Genomic DNA, 21,365 nt, shown 5'->3' on the forward strand with positions numbered 1-21,365 from the left:
AGTCTCAAAAATATTGAATGATTGTTTGAAATGAGTACTTATACCAGGATTGGAATGAAGGTCATTCTGCCACTCAAGTTCCCTCTTCCCCAAACATGTTTCCTTACTGGTGAAAACCAAGCATGACAGAGGGTGGGGGTGACAAACAATTGTTCCTATGGAAACCAGAAAAGGTAGCTTCAGTTCCAGGTCAGGAAAGAAATGCTGAACATCAGTTACAGGTTAGTCACCATGTGCTATGGTCTGAATGTTTCTGTCTCCTTAAAAATGATATGTAGCAATACTAACCCCCAAGGTGATGTTATTAGGAGGCAGGGCCTTTGGGAAGCCATTTGGCCATGAGGGCAGAGACCTTATAAAAAAGGCCCAAGAGAAACCCCTCACCCTTCTCGTCATGTGAGGACACAAGGTAAAGATGCCATCTATGAACCAGAGAGCAGGCCCTCACCAGACACCAAATCTGTCAGCCCGCTGATCTTGGACTTCCCAGCCTCCAGAACTATAAGCAATAAATTTCTGTTGTTTATAAGCCACCCAGTGTTGGAGATTTGTTATAGCATCCCAAACAGACTAAGACACTAAACATAAATGTCTTATCTCATTTAATTCTCACCAAAAACCCATGTCAGGTAGGCATTCTGAAATCACATATCAGGTAGGCAAGCAATTTTTCCAAGCTGTCAACACTCAGTAAGTTGCAGGGTAGTATTTAAATCCTGTTTAGTCTGTCTTTTAAGTCCTCACAGCCTCTCTGGGGCACATTTACACATTCAGCAGATATATATGTGCTCATGGCAAAAAGGCCAGGAAACCAAGGGTGAATGCACATGTAGCAGCAAACGAGGTCACCCTGCTCCAGGGCTGAAAATCCACCTCTACAGCAATTGTGAGACTTTGACAGCATCACCAGTCACCCCAGTCTGCTCCTCCCTCCCCTCCTTCCTTCCCTCTTGAAAAATCACTGACTTTTCCCTTTCTCCCTGTGAGATGAAGGAAGACAAGTTCTTACCAAACTGAACATGTTGATTCAATCCCTATTAACTGAGTATTCACCCAACTTTCCGGAGAAGCAAAGCCCTTAGTGGGTAATGATGCCAGGAATGGGATGCATTGCCAGTTGGAGCCCTAGCAACATTCAGTGAGGATTATAAGAATGTTATGAATGCCTTTAACCAGCTCCTCACCCAAAATGCATACACACCCTTGAAACTGGCTTGGGATTTACCGGCAACCTTCCAAATCAATAGCTTAATTAACCCACAGGCTGTGTATGACATGTCATGAAACATCTCTAAAACCAAGTAGCAAGGGAAAGTACAAAACTTAAATCCATGTTTGTATTAAGTTTCCAAGCCATCATTTTGTAGATTTTATTTTTTTAAATAAGTTGCTATTTATTTTCACTTAAAGGCATGGAATTTTTAAAACTTAATTTATAGATTCAAGGAGACATAAAATGAAAAATGAAAAACTCTGGGTGAAAACATCTGTTGTCAGAAATATATAAACAGCCCCCAAATCTAAAGGGAATCTCTGTCACTCCCTAAGTTACAACTTGCCGTTGGCTCTCTCAGTTGCTTTTTGGATGGAGCCCAGGTGTCCCAGACTGCTTTGCCAAGCATTTTGTGATCATGCGGCTGCCCATACTCCAGCCCCAAAGCCTGACACTCCTGCCACACACCCTCTGCCCAGGTTAGGCAGAGTACAGGCATTTCCCACAAAGTCCTGGGTCCTCCCACCCTTTGTGTCTCTGCATCTGTTTGGCTCTCAGCCTGGAATATCCCCTCCCTTTCTTTTCCAAGCTGACTCCTCCTCATCTCTTCAGCTCCTGCTCATCACTCAAACCTCAGCCAGGTGCCACCTCTTCAGGAAAGTCTTCCCTCATCTCCAGTGGGATTTTCAAGGTACCATGTGCTGACCCTCATCACACTATTTTTAACACTGGTTCATGATGGTCTATTTACTTCTGTGTCACCTCCTAAGCTGGGAGCTCCATGAAGGTATTTCAGTGTCATCAGGTTTAGCACAATGCCAGGCACATAGTAAGCACTCACAACATTGTTGTTGAATGAATGAGTGAATGAATCAAAGAATGAATGGTTATCACCTAGGTATTTATTTTCCTCACAGGCTCCAGGTATACCATGAAATGAGAGATGTAATTTTTCTCTCTCAACACTCTTAAAAAGCTATTTCTACACCCAGGGACTCATATGGTCCAGTATAGCCAGAACTGCATTTCAAGGCTACAGAAACCTTAGTCTAAAACATAGTCTAGCTGAGCCCAGAAGACTGGTAACAAAACCAAAGCTAGTCCAAACTCCCAGAACTAGCCCTAGTCTGTAATGGTCTGGAAACTCACTTTAGTTCCGACCTTCCTAATGTAAGGCCAGTGTAAGTATGTCCTGTGTACCTGTGGGGTTTGCAATTATAAAAGTGGTGCAAACATTGCAGGAACTTCAAACATAAAGCAATGTATAAAATAGACAGTTCTCAAAAGGTGGCCCTGGATCACCACATCAGTGTCACCTGGAAACTAGTTGGAAATGCATAAGCCCCACTCAATCTCAAACTTTAGAATGCATCAGAATCACCTGAAGCACTTGGGGAAACACAGATTGCTGGTGCCATCCCCAGGGTTTCTGATTCAATAAGTCTGGATGGGGCCTACGCACTTCTAACTGGTTTCCAGGTACACTAATATGGTGGTTCGGGACTACACTTGAGAACTGTCTACTTTACACATAATAAGTGTCATACCCTGATATTGGCCTATAATATGATTCTCCAGAGATAGCCCTTGCTGAGAACACATGGACACAGGAAGGGGAACATCACACACCAGGGCCTGTTGTGGGGTGTGGGGAGTGGGGAGGCATAGCATTAGGAGATAAACCTAATGTTAAATGAAGAGTTAATGGGTGCAGCACACCAACATGGCACATGTATACATACGTAACAAACCTGCACGTTGTGCACATGTACCCTAAAACTTAAAGTATAATAAAAATAAAATAAAATAAAATAAAAAATAAGTAAATAAATAATAAAATAAAAAAATTAAAAAAGAGCCCTTGACAAGAGTATTTTAGAGGGAGATAAGCAATGAGCCTGCAAGGAAAAATGCAGCTAACAGATGACCATATGCAATATATTTCTAAAATATTTTTATTTGTTGTCTTGAAATGAAAATCAAGCGGTTTCACATGACTGGAATACTTTCATGGAGCGCCCAGCTTTGGAAGTGACAGAGAAGTAAATAGATGCCACAAATCAGCATAAAAAGTACTCTGACTCCCAGCTTTTCTTGGAAAATCCAAAGGCCTGCCACCAGGTTAGCAATGATTTGCTGAAATTGAGTGGTGCTAGTTGCTTAATATGAGGCATGCTCTGAAGGTTGTCACAGTCCCTACTCACAAAGCCAAAAGCTGATCCCCTGCATGCACTTAAGTTTGTGTATCACTGGTATGTATCCTTACAAAATCCTTCTATAATGTTATGAGTGTTATGAGCACTGCCTACCATCTTCTTTTTTCCATTTTATCTATATTAATATATACTAATTTACCTAGGTATTCCTCTGTATGATTACATTATGGTGTATATAACCAATCCCTTCCTGGTGGATATTTAAGTTAGTGCTATTTATTCTCCATTACAAACAACAAAACAGTGAATGTCCTTGTATATATCTCTTTGCATGCCTTGTGCGCATAATCTCTTGAATGAACTTCTAGATGTAGAATTACTGAGTGAAATGGAATGATACTTACAATTTTGATAGATAATGCCAAAATACTGAAGTTAGTTAGGATACAAGCCATGTTTAGTGCCAAGCAGGGGGCAAGGAATGGTTGAGTTTGGAGAGTGGCATGGAGAGATGAACTGCCCATGATCTGAGCCCTCTTCTTCAGCAACCACACTCCTGTACTCCTAGTGTACCTACAGTTGATTGCCACAAAGGCAATATCTCTAATGGCAGAGCTAGATCTAGCAAGGCAAATCTATTTTAGAATCCTAGTTGAACAGTTAATTCATCATCATAAATTGAGCATAAAAACAAAATGAGATAATTCTGGTTATATTACAGAAGTCTCCATTTGTTACTGAAAACCAAAGGGATTTTTATCCAAATGCTTATGTCTGGTTTGTTGACATTTCTCTCACTATTTTATCTCAATAATAATACTAATTCTCCCTATGCTCTCTCCCTTTCTGTTTCAGGCTTATCTCCCTTTGTGTTTCTTGGAGATTAACCTGATGTTACTGTGAGAAGGCTCTGTATGTTGCCAAGTTTTGAACTCTACTGAATGGGACCAAAAATAAAAGTCTAAGATCAAAGTTGTAATAAAGTATTGACTTTTTTATTTAATAAATGTGGCAAATGGGATGACACGAAGATTAAGAGCACAGACTGCCTGAGTGTAAGTTCCGAGTTCCTCATGCACTGGCTGGGATGATACATAACCTCTCTCACCCTGTTTCCTCATCTATAAGATGGGGGTAATTACAGGGCTATGGTTCTTTGCACAGAATCTTGCACAAAACAACGTTAATTGTTATTATTTATTCTAGCACAGTAGCCAATCCCACCCCCTCTTAAAAGTTTTACAGGGTGTGGCAATGCCCAGACCTCATAAACCTTCAGGCAGCCATTCTGTGAGTTGACAGTCATGAAATGGCCAAATCAGAATAAATAACTGCTTCAGGAAGAGAAGCCAGCAGTTGGGCTCAATTTTAAACTGTACTTTAGATGCAACACAATAGATAAGAGGCCTGATAAGGAGAAAATGGCTAACCTTTACTGAGCACTTACTCCTGTCACACTCTTTGAAGCATTTACAAGCATCTTCTCAGTGTGTGCTCATAATAATCCTATGGAGCAAGTGCTATTATTACCATTCCGGTCTCACAGATGAGAAAACCAAGCACAGCATGTTTAAGTAATTTGCTGTAGGTCACACTCTTATTTCATAAGATGGCACCGGCCATCTGACTCCAGAGTGTACGTTCCTAACTACCATAAGTTAGAAATCATGCCAGAAAGAGATAAACTATAGCTAAAACAGAAAGAATTTAGATATCGTCAATTAATATCTATATCTTTTGAGCACTTTCTATGTACCAGACACTGTTTTACCAACTTGTACTAGGAAATTTATTTCTTACGACAAGCCTGGGAAGTACTTGTTACTGATAGCATTTTTATGGATGGAGCCTAGAGCTTTTGAACACAAAGGGTCACAGAGCTGTTACTGGTGAAGCTAAGTTTCTAAAGCATGCCTCCAGATTCCAAGTCGCAAGCTTTCCCCCTAGGAATGCAATAAGAATTTCAAACACAAATGAGTCATCCTCATCACTCAGCAAATATTTTTTAAGCACCTACTTGTGTCAGACACAAATTAATGACACAGACATGGTTCCTGCACCATGGGATGTAGATTGTGTGAAAGAGAGACACAATTTATAAGGACAAGTGAGTAAATAATGCATATCATATAACTAATATATAATTAGCACCATCACATGGCATCCTAAAAAATGTCTAATTGCTTTGACAGATGGCATTTACAGTCAGTTATAGAAAATCATTCTAATTCTTTTTTAATAAGAGAAAAAAATTTGCTTCTTGTGTATTTCACATTATCTTGGAAATAAAAAGAGACATCTAGCACTAATCAGAGCACTTGGGGAATTACTGAATTTTGCAACTTTCTCACTTGTGTGACAAAAAAAAACAAGATTGTGGTTACCCAATTGCCTGGGCAAACTGTCAGCTTTTGCACAGACTTGCCCTGAGTTTAATAAGAATTAAGGTTGCATCCTGCTCCTGGTTTTGAATCAAAACATTTACTGATTTCATCAGAAAGGAAACAGTGAAAGTAAGGGAGAAAAACAGGTTAGGAGTGAAATGATTTATCACTTATTTTCTTTAGTAAGGCACAGTATCTGTCATGGATTAACATCTATTTACAGCAGTTTCAGAGCTGGGAAGCTTATTATTTTTTTAATGGCTATCTTATCAACTGTAGTGCATAAGCTATTAGGGTTACAGGATTTAACTCCCCCTGTTGCACATGTTTTAGTAAATCTATAATGATTTAAGCATTTTTAATATCTTTTAAAAATGTATTACACTTTAATCCATCTTGAATTAATTTTTGTATAAGGTGTAAGGAAGGGATCCAGTTTCAGCTTTCTACATTTGTCTAGCCAGTTTTCCCAGCACCATTTATTAAATAGGGAATCCTTTCCCCATTGCTTGTTTTTCTCAGGTTTGTCAAAGATCAGATGGCTGTAGAAATGCAGCATTATTTCTGAGGCCTCTGCTCTGTTCCATTGATCTATATCTCTGTTTAGGTACCAGTACCATGCTGTTTCGGTTACTGTAGCCTTGTATAGTTTGAAGTCAGGTAGCCTGATGCCTCCAGCTTTGTTCTTTTGGCTTAGGATTGACTTGGCAATGTGGGCTCTTTTTTGGTTCCATGTGAACTTTCAGGTAGTTTTTTCCAATTCTGTGAAGAAAGTCATTGGTAGCTTGATGGGGATGGCATTGAATCTATAAATTATCTTGGGCAGTATGGCCATTTTCACGATATTGATTCTTCCTACCCATGAGCATGGAATGTTCTTCCATTTGTTTGTATTCTCTTTTATTTCATTGAGCAGCGGTTTGTAGTTCTCCTTGAAGAGGTCCTTCACATCTCTTGTAAGTTGGATTCCTAGGTATTTTATTCTCTTTGAAGCAATTGTGAATGGGAGTTCACTCATGATTTGGCTCTCTGTTTGTCTGTTATTGGTGTATAAGAATGCTTGTGATTTTTGCACATTGATTTTGTATCCTGAGACTTTGCTGAAGTTGCCTATCAGCTTAAGGAGGTTTTGGGCTGAGACGATGGGGTTTTCTAGATATACAATCATGTCATCTGCAAACAGGGACAATTGGACTTCCTCTTTTCCTAATTGAATACTCTTTATTTCCTTCTGCCTGATTGCCCTGGCCAGAACTTCCAACACTATGTTGAATAGGAGTGGTGAGAGAGGGCATCCCTGTCTTGTGCCAGTTTTCAAAGGGAATGCTTCCAGTTTTTGCCCATTCAGTATGATATTGGCTGTGGGTCTGTCATAGATAGCTCTTATTATTTTGAGATACATCCCATCAATACCTAATTTATTGAGAGTTTTTAGCATGAAGCGTTGTTGAATTTTGTCCAAAGCCTTTTCTGCATCTATTGAGATAATCATATGGCTTTTGTCGTTGGTTCTGTTTATACGCTGGATTAGTTTCATTGATTTGCATATGTTGAACCAGCCTTGCATCCCACGGATGAAGCCCACTTGATCATGGTGGATAAGCTTTTTGATGTGCTGCTGGATTCTGTTTGCCAATATTTTATTGAGGATATTTGCATCAATGTTCATCAGGGATATTGGTCTAAAATTCTCTTTTTTTGTTGTGTCTCTGCCAGGCTTTGGTATCAAGATGATGCTGGCCTTATAAAATGAGTTAGGGAGGATTCCTTCATAAATGTTAGACCTAAAACCATAAAAACCCTGGAAGAAAACCTAGGCAATACCATTCAGGACATAGGTATGGGCAAGGACTTCATGTCTAAAACACCAAAAGCAATGGCAACAAAAGCCAAAATTGACAAATGGGATCTCATTAAACTAAAGAGCTTCTGCACAGCAAAAGAAACTACCATCAGAGTGAACAGGCAACCTACAGAATGGGAGAAAATTTTTGCAACCTACTCATCTGACAAAGGGCTAATATCCAGAATCTACAATGAACTCAAACAAATTTACATTAAAAAAAAAACAACCCCATCAAAAAGTGGGCGAAGGATATGAACAGACACTTCTCAAAAGAAGACATTTATGCAGCCAACAGACACATGAAAAAATGCTCATCATCACTGGCCATCAGAGAAATGCAAATCAAAACCACAATGAGATACCATCTCACACCAGTTAGATTGGCGATCATTCAAAAGTCAGGAAACAACAGGTGCTGGGGAGGATTTGGACAAATAGGAACATCTTTACACTGTTGGTGGGACTGTAAACTAGTTCAACCATTGTAGAAGTCAGTATGGTGATTCGTCAGGGATCTAGAACTAGAAATACCATTTGACCCAGCCATCCCATTACTGGGTATATACCCAAAGGATTATAAATCATGCTGCTATAAAGACACATGCACGTGTATGTTTATTGCGGCACTATTCACAATAGCAAAGACTTGGAACCAACCCAAATGTCCAACAATGATAGACTGGATTAAGAAAATGTGGCGCATATACACCATGGAATACTATGCAGCCATAAAAAAGGATGAGTTCATGTCCTTTGTAGGGACATGGATGAAGCTGGAAACCATCATTCTCAGCAAACTATCGCAAGGACAAAAAACCAAACACTGCATGTTCTCACTCATAGGTGGGAGTTGAACAATGAGAACACATGGACACAGGAAGGGGAACATCACACACTGGGGCCTGTTGTGGGGTAGGGGGAGGGGGGAGGGATAGCATTAGGAGATATACCTAATGTTAACTGACGAGTTAATGGGTGCAGCACACCAACATGGCACATGTATACATATGTAACTAACATGCACGTTGTGCACATGTACCCTAAAACTTGAAGTATAATAAAAAAAAGTATTACACTAGAATATACATTCATTATAGAAAAATTACAAATATACATGAGCAAAATTTTTTAAAATAAAAATCAACTAATAAGCCCAGTGGCTAGAAATAACCATTGCTAACATTTTGGCATACATTCTTCTAGTCTTGATATTATATATATGTATGTGTGTGTATCATTTTTAAATAACCTGAACTCATATAACTTAAGTTTCAATATTCACTTAATTGTGAATGATCCTTCACATCATTAAATATGCATCTCCTTACCATTTTTAATAGTTGTATAATATCCTCCCATATATATATATATATATATATATATATATATATATATATCACCATTTATTTACCCACTCCCCTATTGTTGGACATTAGGCTGTTTTTCTTTAACTTTTCACTTTTATAAGTAATTTTATGAGGAACCCACTTGGATATATATCTTTTATGTTACTATAAATTTATAGAAGTGGTATTTTAGGATCAAAAGATGAGAAGTAAGACCATATTTTTAAGGCTTTAGACTTAAACTTTTTTTTACTTTTCATTCTGAAATAATTACAAACTCATAAGACATTGCAAAAATGGTACAGAGAAGTCCCTTGTGCCCGTCACACAACTTCCCCCAATGATAATTTTTCATATAACCATAATAGACTGTAAAAACCAGGAAACTGGCATTGGCACAATACAATTAACTAGACTACAGTTACAGTTTTACAGTTAAAATCCAATTACTTGGATTTTACCAGCAGAATTATTTTCTAATAATAATAGAATGGAAAGATGCATTCTTACTTACTTTCCTACTTTCTCCTTTCACAAATCTGCCTTTAGAACTTCCTTCTAATCTGTAGAGGAAAGAATACAAACATGCTTGGTAGACTATTCTTTTTTATTGACAAACAAGAGGAATAAATGCACTTAAGAATCTCTCACCAGATGTAGAGTGGGTAAACCCCCATTTATGGCACAGAAATGGGGAGATTTCTGTCTTTTGGTTCTTCACAATCCCTTCAGTTTCTTTATGATACACTAGATCAGAGTCTCCTATAGCCTGGGGTACCCTAACCCAAGAGGAGTAACACTGAATCACACTAGGAGAAGGTTATTCTCTTTTCATTTTTCCTTCACTTTTCTGATAACACCAAGGAGAAAGCCTCCATTTTGGGCTAGTCTTCATTTATTTATTTATTATTTAAAAACAATTTTTTTTTTGAGACAGAGTCTCGCTTTGCCACCCAGGCTGGAGTGCAGTGGTGCAATCTCGGCTCGCTGCAGCCTCTGCCTGCCGGATTCAACTGATTCTCCTGCCTCAGCCTCCCAAGTAGCTGGGATTACAGGCGTATGCCACCACACCCAGCTAACCTTTGTATTTTTAGTAGAGACGAGGTTTCGCCACGTTGCCCAGGCTGGTCTGAAACTCCCGGCCTCAAGTGATTCGCCCACCTTGGCCTCCCAAAGTGCTACGATTATAAGCATGAGCCACTACTCTCTTTTTAACACAAATTGCTCAGGTCTCAAGTTCCGCTCTAGGCAGGCAATAGCATTTAACTGGGATTCAATGATATTTTATTATTTTAATCAAATGTGCATTTACTTTCACCTTCAAATCGCAGCAAATGAAACTGGCTTCCCATTTATAGTAGTATTTTTTAAATTTCCTTTTAAAATAAATTATTTCAATTAAAAAATGATTTGATATTTTTAAAAAGTACATGCTTATGGCAAAAGGCATAAAGATAAAATGCAAATGATGGAGGTTAGGGATACATTGTGTGACAGCATTTTGATCAATAAAGAACTGAGCAATCACATGGCCTAGCATGTTTTTCTTTGGATTAGTTTGCGTTAGAATGAGAACCATCTGGCATCTGGTTCTTTTATGAGATCTGCTTACAGAAAAAGAAGGAAGAAGATAAGAAGCCTACATCTATTAAGCACTATTATATACATCATCTCAAATGACTCTTCAGAACATCTCAGTGAAGTAGGTGCTACTAGCGTCCTCACTTTATCCATGAGGAATCCAAGGAACAGAGGAATAGAGTAATTTGCCTAAGTGATCTATCTATCTGTCTAGCAACTGGCAGAGCTGGGATTCAAACCAGGTCTGTTAGATGCCAAAACCATGGGGCTTTTTGTCTGTTTTGTTTTGTTTTAGACAGGGTCTCACTTTGTCACCCAGGCTGGAGTGCAGTGGTGCGATCTCAGTTCACTGCAGCCTCAAACCCCTGGGCTCAAGTGATCCTCCCACCTCAGCCTCGCTAGTAGCTGGGACTATAGGCATGTGCCACCACAGCCAGTTAATTTTTGAATTTTTTGTAGAGACAGGATTTTGCCATGTTGCCCAGGCTGGTCTTGAACTCCTGAACTCAAGCCATCCGCCCGCGTCAGCCTCCCAAAGCCCTGGAATTACAGGCATGAGCCACCACACCTGGCCCAAAACCACGCTCTTGACTGCTGGTTCAAACTGTTTCCTGTTAAATTTAAGAACCATAAGTCATCTCCAGAAAATTTATGATGCCTCTTTGTCCTGGGCAGGAGTCTGGGTCACTTTACTGTGGGCCTGGTGATTGCATGAGAATATTTTAAAGTACACTCCTCAACTGCAAACATCCCCTCGATTGGAGAGGAAATCTCACATCTGACTTCATCCCGGGTCTGTATCCTTTAAAGAAAGACAGAGTATTTAATAGCCACTCAACCCCTGTCAGTCTGATTTTCTTCACATTTCCACTGTTGTCCTCCAGTCACGCCTCCTCTTGAATTGTCCCAAAGATTTCTCAGTATCACTAGAAAAATCAAATCATATGAGCAAGGTCAACATCACAGAAACAGATAACATAGGTCTATTTAAATATTTAAAACATATCTAGATTTATACTAGGTACTAAGCGAAGAGAGCAAAGATGTACAAAACGTGGCCTTTAGCAACAAGGGTCCAGTGATGGTCAAGAGAGATTTCATGACCCTGCAGCTCTAAAACTTTAGATTTCCAAATACCTCAACTCCTTTGACGGATTTAAGGAGTGCTTTACAAATGAGTAACTTTATGGCAGACAGCCTGTGACCAAGTGGCTAAGAGCCAGTCAAATGAAAATAGTACACCTCTAAAATCCTAATTCCAATAAGTAAATTTGATTGACAAAACTTATCTGCACACTTGTTTGTGATTTAATTTGTAATTGGAAAGAAACCGTCTTAGCCTGAGACAAAGGCTTGCTTCCTTGAAAGTGATTTATTTGGGAGCAGGAGTTAGGATAGGGGAGTGAAATGGAATGAGAGAAAGCTAGCACAAAGATGCATTATTGTGTTAGCCCCCTGTGGATGAATGGTACTCATCCCACGAGACCTTCTGAAGAACTTTAGGACATCTCAGGACTGCCTGCTCAGAGGATAAAAGGGGAAAATGTATCTACAGACTTTCCATTAGTCAAAGAGAGTCCACACTTTTGGATCATGCACATGTGTGTGTGAAGCAATTTCTCATGTGTGTCCCATGCTGCAACATCAGAGAAGCTCCAAGGCAGGAGGCAAGAAGTACGTGGCTGGATCTTGAGGATAGACACTGCCAAGTAGAATCTCTGCATGTGGGCTGAATCTGGGAAAACTTCTTAGCTTAAATAAGAGGTGTGGTTGAGAACATTCAAAGTGACACTCAAGAGGTGTCTAATATAAAACCATTATCAACCATTTGGGGTACACCTGCCCAAACACAAATTTTTAAGAACATCATTCATTCATTTAGTCATCAATAAACCCATTCAACATTTAGTGAGTATCAACCACATGCCAGCCACTGTGTTAGATACAGGGGAACAGAAGAGCAACAAGACACATAAGGTCCTTCCTATCTTGGAGCTTACAGTCTATTTGGGGGAGTTGGGCATTAAATAAATCATTATAAAATAATTACTGAGTTACAGTTGTGATAGCTGTTATAAAGGAGAAGGTAGGATGACAATCTTTCTACTCATGAAAATCAAAGAAGGCTTCCTGGAGGAATTGACATTTTTTAAAGCTCAAATTTGCAGAGAAGGGCATTAAAAAAGCAAAGCAGGGAGGAAGAGAGTAACTAGGAAGAGAGGAAGGGGAAGAGGGTGTGTTGAAGACAGAAAGAAGAGCATGAACAAATACTTGATGACAAAAACACTATCCTAAGAGTGAAGAGAAATCCAGTGGGTCAAGAGTGTGCTGAGTGATGGGGTGATGGGGGTACAAGTTGAAGCAGGAGAGGTGGGCATGAGCCAGATCACGCAAGGCCTGACAGTTCGGAAGAAGGATTTGATTTTACCCTAAGGTCATGGAAACCTACTGAAGAGTTTTGACTAGGGAAACAATATGACCAGATTTGCTTGTTTGTGTGTTTTACATACATAAATCTAAATGTACTCATAAATATGCACAGCAGAAGGTCAGATATATCATATAGATTTTTTAAAAGAATGCAGCCAATCATCACCCCATAACTATACAGATAGAAACAGGAGTGTTGGTGGGGTGGGAACAGCAGGAGAAGGGAGGTGGCCTGGAGTCTGAAGAGGTATGTATAGTTTACCTCTTTGTTTGTTTTTAAAGACTACATGTTCATCTGATTTGATGCCAAGGTAGTATTTGGGTAAGCCAGAACAAATCCCCATTTAAAACTCTCGCCCTTCTTTACAAGTTTCAAAAGAAATTTTCTCTTCAAAATTAACCTCATGTGGGTGGTGTTGGGGACCACCTACAGGGCGTCGTTTGAGAGGTGCTGAAAGACCACCCCTCGCTTCGGTGTACCTTTTCTCTGTCCTCCATTAGAACATAAAATTCTACCATCACAATTCTAATTGTCTGGATTTTCAATTGCCAGATTTGCTACAAGAGTAACCCACTGGATCTAGTCTGCCTTCCTGGGACTGAGCTGGTTTGACTGCATTTTCTCAGGGATGGGAGGGTTCGAAGCTTTTAAGACCACTGACCATACAGGGGTGTGGAGGGGCCATAAGATGGGTAGACTACAACCCAGAGGGGTCCAATCTCCTTTTCTGACCTCAATATTTTGTCTTGGGTTGGCTCTGAGATCAGCTGGTGTGTACAATATGGGCATATGTGTAAACATGTGCAGATTTAAATAGTAAAGATATATGGGTGTACTTATGATATGTACATGACTTTATAAAATGAAAAGAAACACAGGCCCCGGGATTAGACCAACCTGAGTTCAGATCACAAGGTTTGTAACCCTGGGAAAGTTACAGTATCTTATGGGGTGGTTGGGAGAATTCAATGAGATAATATGTTTAAAATCTTAGCATTGGCAGTGGCATACAGTAAGTGCTCCATAGGTGTTACTATTATTAAGACTATGTGTGTGTGCACCCTTACACAAGTGTATGCATGCATGTGCATATAGGTGCAGATATGAGGATGTAAAGGAGATAGAGTGTGTTTAAGAACAAGAGAAGGAATAATGAAAAATTTCGCCAATCTCTGCAACAGGAGTTCCAGCATAGAAGTGGCCCTTTTTAAGGAGTGAGACCACTGCAGGGAACAAAGGAAACTGACTCAGCTTTACTAAGTGGGAAACAGAGTAAGAGGACAGTAAATCGCAAGGAGCTTCCTTAGTGGCACAGACTCAAGAGTAGGAATTAATAGAAGGAGACAGGCAAGCAGAATGAGATGTGATGTTATCAAAGCTCAAAAGTGACGTTAAAAAAGTGATAGTCGAAAGTGGTCTCTGAAATTGACCTACATCAAAATTAGGCCTCAGTGCTCAGAAAATAGATAACCACCTGCTCCATCCTAAAGTTCTGGGCCGCAGGCATGTTTGATGTTTTGGAACTAACATGAAAGAACGTGGAAAAATATGTAAACAATGTTTTCAGACCTCCTGGTCTCCTCTTAAGATTTTCCCATTGAGCTGTATCTGAACACTCTCTGCATAATAAATAATTGTCATCCTTACGTCTAGAGAGAAGATATAGTAATAACAATAATTTTAAAAAGAACACCCAGTTTTTTGTTTTTGTTTTTTTTTTTTTTTTTTGAGACAGAGTCTTAGTCACCCAGGCTGGAGTGCAATGGCACAATCTCGGTTCACTACAGCCTCCACCTCTCAGGTTCAAGCAATTCTTGTGCTTCAGCCTCCCGAGAACTCCCAGCCAACACGCCCAGCTAATTTTTGTATTTTTAGTAGAGATCAGGCTTCACCATGTTGGCCAGCCTGGTCTCAAACTCCTGACCTCAAGCAATCCACCCACACCTCAGCCTTCCAAAGTGCTGGGATTACAGGTGTGAGTCACTGCGCCTGGCCTCAAACACCTAGTTTCTAGTCCCAATTCTGCCCCTAACTCACTGGACAACTTCAAAGAATACGTTGATCTTTCTGGGCACAGCTGCCTCATCTGTAAGAGAAAGTGAGTAGCCAGTTTTGGCCATTATCTTTTGGCCTCTTGCCCTCTTAGAGGAGGCTTAGCTCCCTTGAACCAACTCTTCACCTCTTTTTTTCTTTTTTTTTTTTTTTTTTTGTCACCCTGGCTGGAGTGCAGTGGCACCATCTCAGCTCACTCCAGCCTCCGTCTCCCGGGTTCAAGCGATTCTCCTGCCTCAGCCTCCTGAGTAGCTGGGACTTCAGGCGCACGCCACCACGCCCAGCTAATTTTTGTATTTTTAGTAGAAACAGGGTTTCACCATGTTGGCCAGGATGGTCTCGATCTCCTGGCCTCGTGATCTGCCCATGTCGGCCTCCCAAAGTGTTGGGATTACAGGCGTGAGCCACTGCGCCCGGCCAGCCTCTTAAAGTTATATCACTCCATGACATGGTTAAGAGCACAGGCCACTTGCCTTCTGCTAACTGTGACTCCCGAGATGAGTTATTTATCCTCTCTGTGTCTCAAGTTCCCTCATCTGCAAAATGAAAGTAAAGAATAATTTAGTGTCTCCTTGGGTTGTTAAAGGGTTAAAGGGCTAACACAGGTAAGGTATTTAGAACAATGGTTGACACAGATAAGGACTACCCTGGCATTAAGTAAGATTGTTATTATTCACTTAATCGGATACCTTTGTAATTTTACATGAAATGTATTATCGATAAATCAAAAAATAGAAATATAGGCATAATCTGAGGATATGAAAAGACTACAGTGGATAACATGCAGGAGGAGAGTTTGGAGGCCACTCCTTTTCCTTTTTTGAAAAAGCTTCTCTGTGCTTTGATTTTTCACGTATGTGTATATACGTGACACTAGTTTCTTAATTTAAACAGATTGAGCAAAAAGATCATTAAAGTCCCTCTTATCTCTAAATTCAGAGATTGACTATGATTTTCAAAGAGCAATATTTTCTAGGTGTCTGGGTTATCCTTGTTTTCATAGCTTGACCATTTTTACTTTTGACCTTCCCAGGAAATCCTTATGAAGGTTTAAAATAAACACAGTCACTTTGGTATGTTTATAATGGAGCAGGTTCTGACTCCTTGGATACTACAGAAAACGGGAAAGGTGAAAATATGAACTTTGTAAATACTTGGCCTTAGGGACTGGCTTATATTTTACCTCTTACAATCTTTTCCCAGAAACAATTCAGTAAACTGAAGGAAAGATCATAAAGTTAACAACCGCAACAACAAAAGCGTGGTAAGTAGGCAGCAGCCTGGCAGTGAAAGCGTTAACAGGGCTGGGTAAGGCGATCCCTTGAAATGAGTAAGACTGAGTGGTTAAAGTTTTCAAAGCGGTGGCAGCAGCGGCGCTTGGGGGAAAGGAAGCCGGTTGGAGGGCGCAGCGCACCCCTGCTGCGCGGAGGAGGGGGCTGAGCTGAACTCAGCAGAAGTTACACGCACAAGGTTAGTGGCCCCCATACGCCTCCCCAGCCCGTCGCCGCGCTGACATCTTTGGAGAGGAGGCTTAGAAAGGCAAGGCGCCATCGCTCATTCTCGCGTCGTGTCTGTCCTGCTTACTAGTCGCTAGTGGGGCCACTGGCCTTCTCGCCAAACCTCTGGGCTCGGTGCTTACCGAAGCCCTGGCACCTGTGAGGGACAGCTGACTTCTTCCAGACTTTTCTAAACTGGAGGTTTCTTTTCATACATCCAAAAGGAAACTTGTTTCTGGAACAAGTACTGTTTTCAGACCACACACACACACACACACACACACACACACACACACACACGACCCCTACCTGTATATGCTGCCCCAGTACGGTTTCTACAGGTTGTGACCACAATCCAGAATTCCTATCTGCTTCATTTGAAATTGAGAACAATGTCAAAGTAACTAAACAGGCTGCACTACTTTACCTTGTGGGAGGAATATTGTCTCCGAGCCTAAGGTAATAGGGATGAGGAGAGAAAAAAAAAAAAAAAAAAAGATGAAAAAAGAAAAGAAACAAAGCTTCCAAGCACCCTGACCTGTGGTTAAGGCAAAACAATTTTTGGAAATGGGTTTCTAGTGGAAATTTTTCTTGTACATTGCTAGAATCATGTGGGAAGGTATATTGTGAAGGAAATAATTCTACATCTGCATGAGATTCAGATAAACTTACCTACCTAAACTAATCTGCATGTGGTGCAGATAATAGATACACTTAGATTTAGGGGAAGGAGGAGGAGGAGATAGCTTCACAGAAATTGCGTTCGGAGGGGGCTTTGTTTTAAGAATTGAGACTGTCCAGGAGCTTTCCCCGGGCAGGGAGTAAAGGACCTCTTCCCGCCCTGGCTGGTAGAGGGGTTGGGGGGCCACTTCAGCAGGCCAGTTTATTTCCCTGCTCTCCTGTCCACATAGGCAATGAGCAGTCAGTCTTGTGCTGAATGTTCCCTCTGATCCTCACAGCAAGCACGAGTTGAGTCTTATACCTGCTAGCATTGAATCAGAATGAGTCATTTGAAACTTGGGTGCCGGAACAAAGTACTTGCAAACTGCCTTATGAGACACTGCCTCAATGTAGGTGGGATATACCTCTCGGAGAAGTCACATTTTTTTTCTCTCCTCTCCCTCCTTCAAGCAGGCAAGAATTCTGACGTTCTCAAGAGACCAGCTCTGCCCCCGTGGCTCAACTGACCCTACCATGTGGACGCTGCTCCTCCAGGTGGGAACTGGAGTTTTGAAATAAAATGGATGATTTGACGTTACTTGATCTTCTGGAGTGCCCTGTGTGCTTTGAAAAGCTCGATGTCACAGCCAAAGTCCTCCCTTGCCAGCACACCTTCTGCAAACCATGTCTACAGAGGGTTTTCAAGGCCCACAAAGAGCTGCGGTGCCCCGAATGCAGGACGCCTGTGTTTTCCAACATTGAGGCGCTGCCGGCCAACCTGCTGCTCGTGCGCCTTCTGGATGGAGTGCGCTCAGGGCAGAGCTCCGGGAGAGGGGGCTCCTTCCGCAGGCCTGGCACGATGACCTTGCAGGATGGCAGGAAAAGCAGGACCAACCCCAGACGTCTGCAGGCCAGTCCTTTCCGGCTAGTGCCTAATATCAGAATCCACATGGATGGGGTAAGAGAGATCTTATTTGTTAATATCATGTCCACATAGAGGTTGGATTTGTGTATACAAGGAGCTAGAGATTATCTTCTTTTAGTTACATTCCAGAGTGCTGCTGGTGATTTCCCAGTGACACGTTTCTGTGGGCAGTGATCATTTTACTCAAATACGATGAAAGCCTGAGCCTATCTAATCCATCTAAGAATTCTCTTTAGAACTATTAAAGCTTCCTAGGTTCTCCTTTCCTCTTGTCCAGAAAGTAGTAGAACAAGGAAAGCCTTTTAGATTATATTTTTGGTGTTTCACTTCTGCTGTTCTGAGGCCAAACTAGTGTCTGGGAAATGCACGGAGGGTGGGGAAAAACAAAAGAGAGAAAACAAATCCAACTGCTTGTTGCTTTTGAGATCTTTCAGAAATTTCCAAATGTCAGGTTTTGTTTGAATTTTACCCAAATCCATCTTCCCACCCCTAGTCATAAAGTGCTATTATGGCAATACTCATTCATAATCTGTTCCAAGCTATCAAGATACTTGACGCGGGAGATAGTGCAGGAGGGAAGCATCTATGTGGGTGGACTGATTGATAGCAAAGGCTGGGCTGTGAAGTACTTCAGCTGTGTATAGGAGCTATGCAGATGTGTCTCATTTTGCAAAATGAATGAAATACAGAGAAGATACACAGCAGGGGCTGCAATTAAAAAACCAAACAGACCCAGTTAAGCCTCACAGGAAATTAATGCTTTTCATGTTTGGATAATGGGAATCGCTCTGTCCAGCGCTGAAAGCACACCCCGAGGACTTCATCTGACCTGGCTATGAGCCTTGTTGTGGGATAATGTGTAAGGGCACATCTGGAAAGAAGGACATGGTCCTTGTGAGTCCAGCAGAATTATTTGCACTGTCACCCCTGGAGTCAGTGTAACAATGTGGACACGGAAAGCTATGGCTTGGGCCATTGGCATACTTAGAAAATCAAAGCGGCATTCCTTGAAGTCTTACCTAGAGCAAGCGTTAGAGTCTAAATGCTGGCAGCAGTGTCCCACATCTCCCTGCTCTGAAGAGGAAGAACGTGTGGGACGGTCTTGCAGGACTGCTTCCTTACTCAGGAGTGAGGAGTGGCTTGTGATATGCATTTGGAACAACTTTCCGAAATTTTCCTTCTAAGAGCTACCACTTCCTGGGTTCACTGTATCTTTAAACCACCCATGGGGCATGTGTAAACATTCAACAATGAGGGTGGGAAGAAGCAGGACATTTTTTCACTGTACACTCTTGATTTCTTCACTGTAGGCTTTTTATTGCCATTGTGCTTGTAAGTGAACACATTCCAGAAAAGGGTTTGGAACTCTTTTAAAGTCCCTCCACTACCCCTGGTCTAGTCATCAATCAGAATCCACAGGTCTGGAAATGGCGGAGTGGGGGTGGGGAAGCAAATTGTTCTCAAACATGCCTTGTTTGTAGAGAAAAGAGCTCTATCTCTGGGTCAGCAGATCCCCCTTGAATTCCTAAGACCTATCAGCCTCTTCCCTTCCGCACCTTGCAGAAGTCTGACAGCCTTTCAGCAGAGTATCATCACTCACTCAGGAAACGGTGTCACACTGGGAGGAGGCAGTTCCCTTATCAGCTTGGAATATTTTTGTTGTGGTTTACATCTTTCTCAATGTGGCTGTGTTGCAAAGGACAGGGAGCGATGAATGGATCCACAGCTACCAAGTTTTTGAACTATAGAGGATTCCCAGGGCCCTTCTGGCACAGGGAATTGAGGTGAGAGCTGGTTATACATAAGAGACAGCCATTAAGATACTGGGTCTCTCTGGGTCATTCTTTGGCAGGGACTTATAACATCAGACTATCGTCTGTGCCCACCCTCCAAGCTGCTCTGGACCAAGTCCTGTCATGAGGCTGAAACTCAAGGGCTCCTGTGTTCAGGCAGGACCTGGGCTAGAAAGATGCTCTGCAAGACAGCAGAGCTGGCACCCCCACTTCCCAATTCCTTTATGTCCTAACTATCCTTTCTTGAAGTGACTCCTCTCATCCCTTTTGCCTTCCTCAATGGGGATATGAACAAACCTATTTCTGGATGTCAATATGGCTGCTGTTCTGCAACGTGCCTCTGCTCCCAAAAATATTACCTATCTTTTTTGCAACTGTGAAAGCAACCATGCATCCCACAGTTAAGAGAACTGAGGGTTGTCTGGATGCCACAGTCTGTTCAGAGAGTCAGAGGAATGGACTTACATCCTCAGTCAAATCCTTCTGAGTTCCTTGCCCTCTCTGCCACAGTTCAGCCAATCTAGTCAAAAGCTACTTGCTACCCACCTTCCTCCAGGATAGCATGAAAATTATCTTTGCAACATAGTCTTACTGCCTTAGAAAACATCTGCTATGTAAATGCAAAACATCATCATTAAGATTCATTTAGACATGCTGTATGACTTTGGGCAAGCCACTTACGTTTGCTGGGTCTCAATTTAAAATTCTGTAAAATGGGAAGATGTCTTTTGTAAAAACAGACAGCTACTGTGAGGCTTAAATAATTAGTATCTCCAAAACACTTTGAGAGCCTTAGATGAAAGACATTTGGAAGATCATTACCACAGTGAACATTATTATTGACTGTTTATTGTGCCCTGCCACACATGAGGCATGCTACAAAACATAGAAGGAGTTACAGCCCTTGCAGGAGAGTGTAATACGTATTATTATTGAACTTGATTCTATGATGAGCTCAGGCCAGGATAATGCTAAGTATAAAGTACTCCCCTCAGAGAGCATAAATAACCTGTTGTCACAGGGCACCATTTTGTAAAACACCTCTTTCAAAGGACTTGCCAATAACCTGGCACCCTGAAAGAGTTCGTTTAACTTTCTGTCCATGAGCTTTTGAAGCCCAAAGTCTGTTCTGCTCACCTAGACTCATCTAAAAAACAAGCTCATCAAGCTCTTTTTGTTGGCTCAAAGAGGCCTGATGCATCCTGTGCCAACCAGTGTTCTAGGGTGGAACCAATAGTCACACTTCATGGTGCCAGCCCATAGAGAGAAAAAAATTGCCTATTGTGCCTACATGTCTAAAACCCTCCCTAGGTGATTATGTAAAAAGAAAACTTGAGAAACAGCTGTAGGTTTCTACAGTGTGCAATTATTTCAAACCAACAGGCAAGATCACCAGACTCCTCCAGGAAGAGGCCCTGGTGGTGCAAATTCCACTGGTTCTTCTTATTCCTTCCCTAATACAGTTAAAGCAAAGGAACTTGG

At 41.3% G+C, this 21,365-nt stretch overlaps 2 protein-coding genes and 1 long non-coding RNA gene across 9 annotated transcripts in view; 2 read left to right on the top strand and 1 right to left on the bottom strand.

Annotated features, from left to right (window-relative positions):
- Positions 1–17,037, bottom strand: part of GRXCR2 (glutaredoxin and cysteine rich domain containing 2) — an 83,059-nt gene extending 66,022 nt beyond the window's left edge. Inside the window, exons 1-3 of the transcript XR_008525539.1 lie at positions 16,933–17,037; positions 11,366–11,452; positions 9,460–9,508 (exon numbers count right to left, since the gene is read on the bottom strand). The gene's annotated coding sequence lies outside the window, so the exon portion shown is untranslated. The remainder of the gene's footprint in view (positions 1–9,459; positions 9,509–11,365; positions 11,453–16,932) is intronic.
- LOC129059566 (uncharacterized) lies at positions 167–4,346 on the top strand. Its single transcript, XR_008525543.1, has 4 exons — positions 167–221; positions 1,826–1,904; positions 3,198–3,334; positions 4,225–4,346. It is a non-coding gene; the product is annotated as an uncharacterized LOC129059566 (long non-coding RNA).
- The window catches only part of SH3RF2 (SH3 domain containing ring finger 2), a 145,336-nt gene continuing 140,308 nt past the window's right edge, over positions 16,338–21,365 (top strand). For 2 of the 7 annotated variants that reach the window (XM_063724299.1, XM_024247516.3), the window contains exons 1-2: positions 16,338–16,479; positions 17,640–18,123. In XM_063724299.1, the coding sequence (XP_063580369.1) occupies positions 17,746–18,123 (378 nt within the window). In that variant the 5' untranslated portion in view covers positions 16,338–16,479; positions 17,640–17,745. Of the gene's footprint in view, positions 16,480–17,636; positions 18,124–21,365 lie in introns of all 7 variants that reach the window. The other 5 variants (XM_063724300.1, XM_063724298.1, XM_063724297.1 and 2 more) reach the window with 4 other exon arrangements.

Source organism: Pongo abelii, chromosome 4 (genome assembly GCF_028885655.2).
Source record: "Pongo abelii isolate AG06213 chromosome 4, NHGRI_mPonAbe1-v2.0_pri, whole genome shotgun sequence".
Taxonomy (NCBI): Eukaryota; Metazoa; Chordata; class Mammalia; order Primates; family Hominidae; genus Pongo; species Pongo abelii.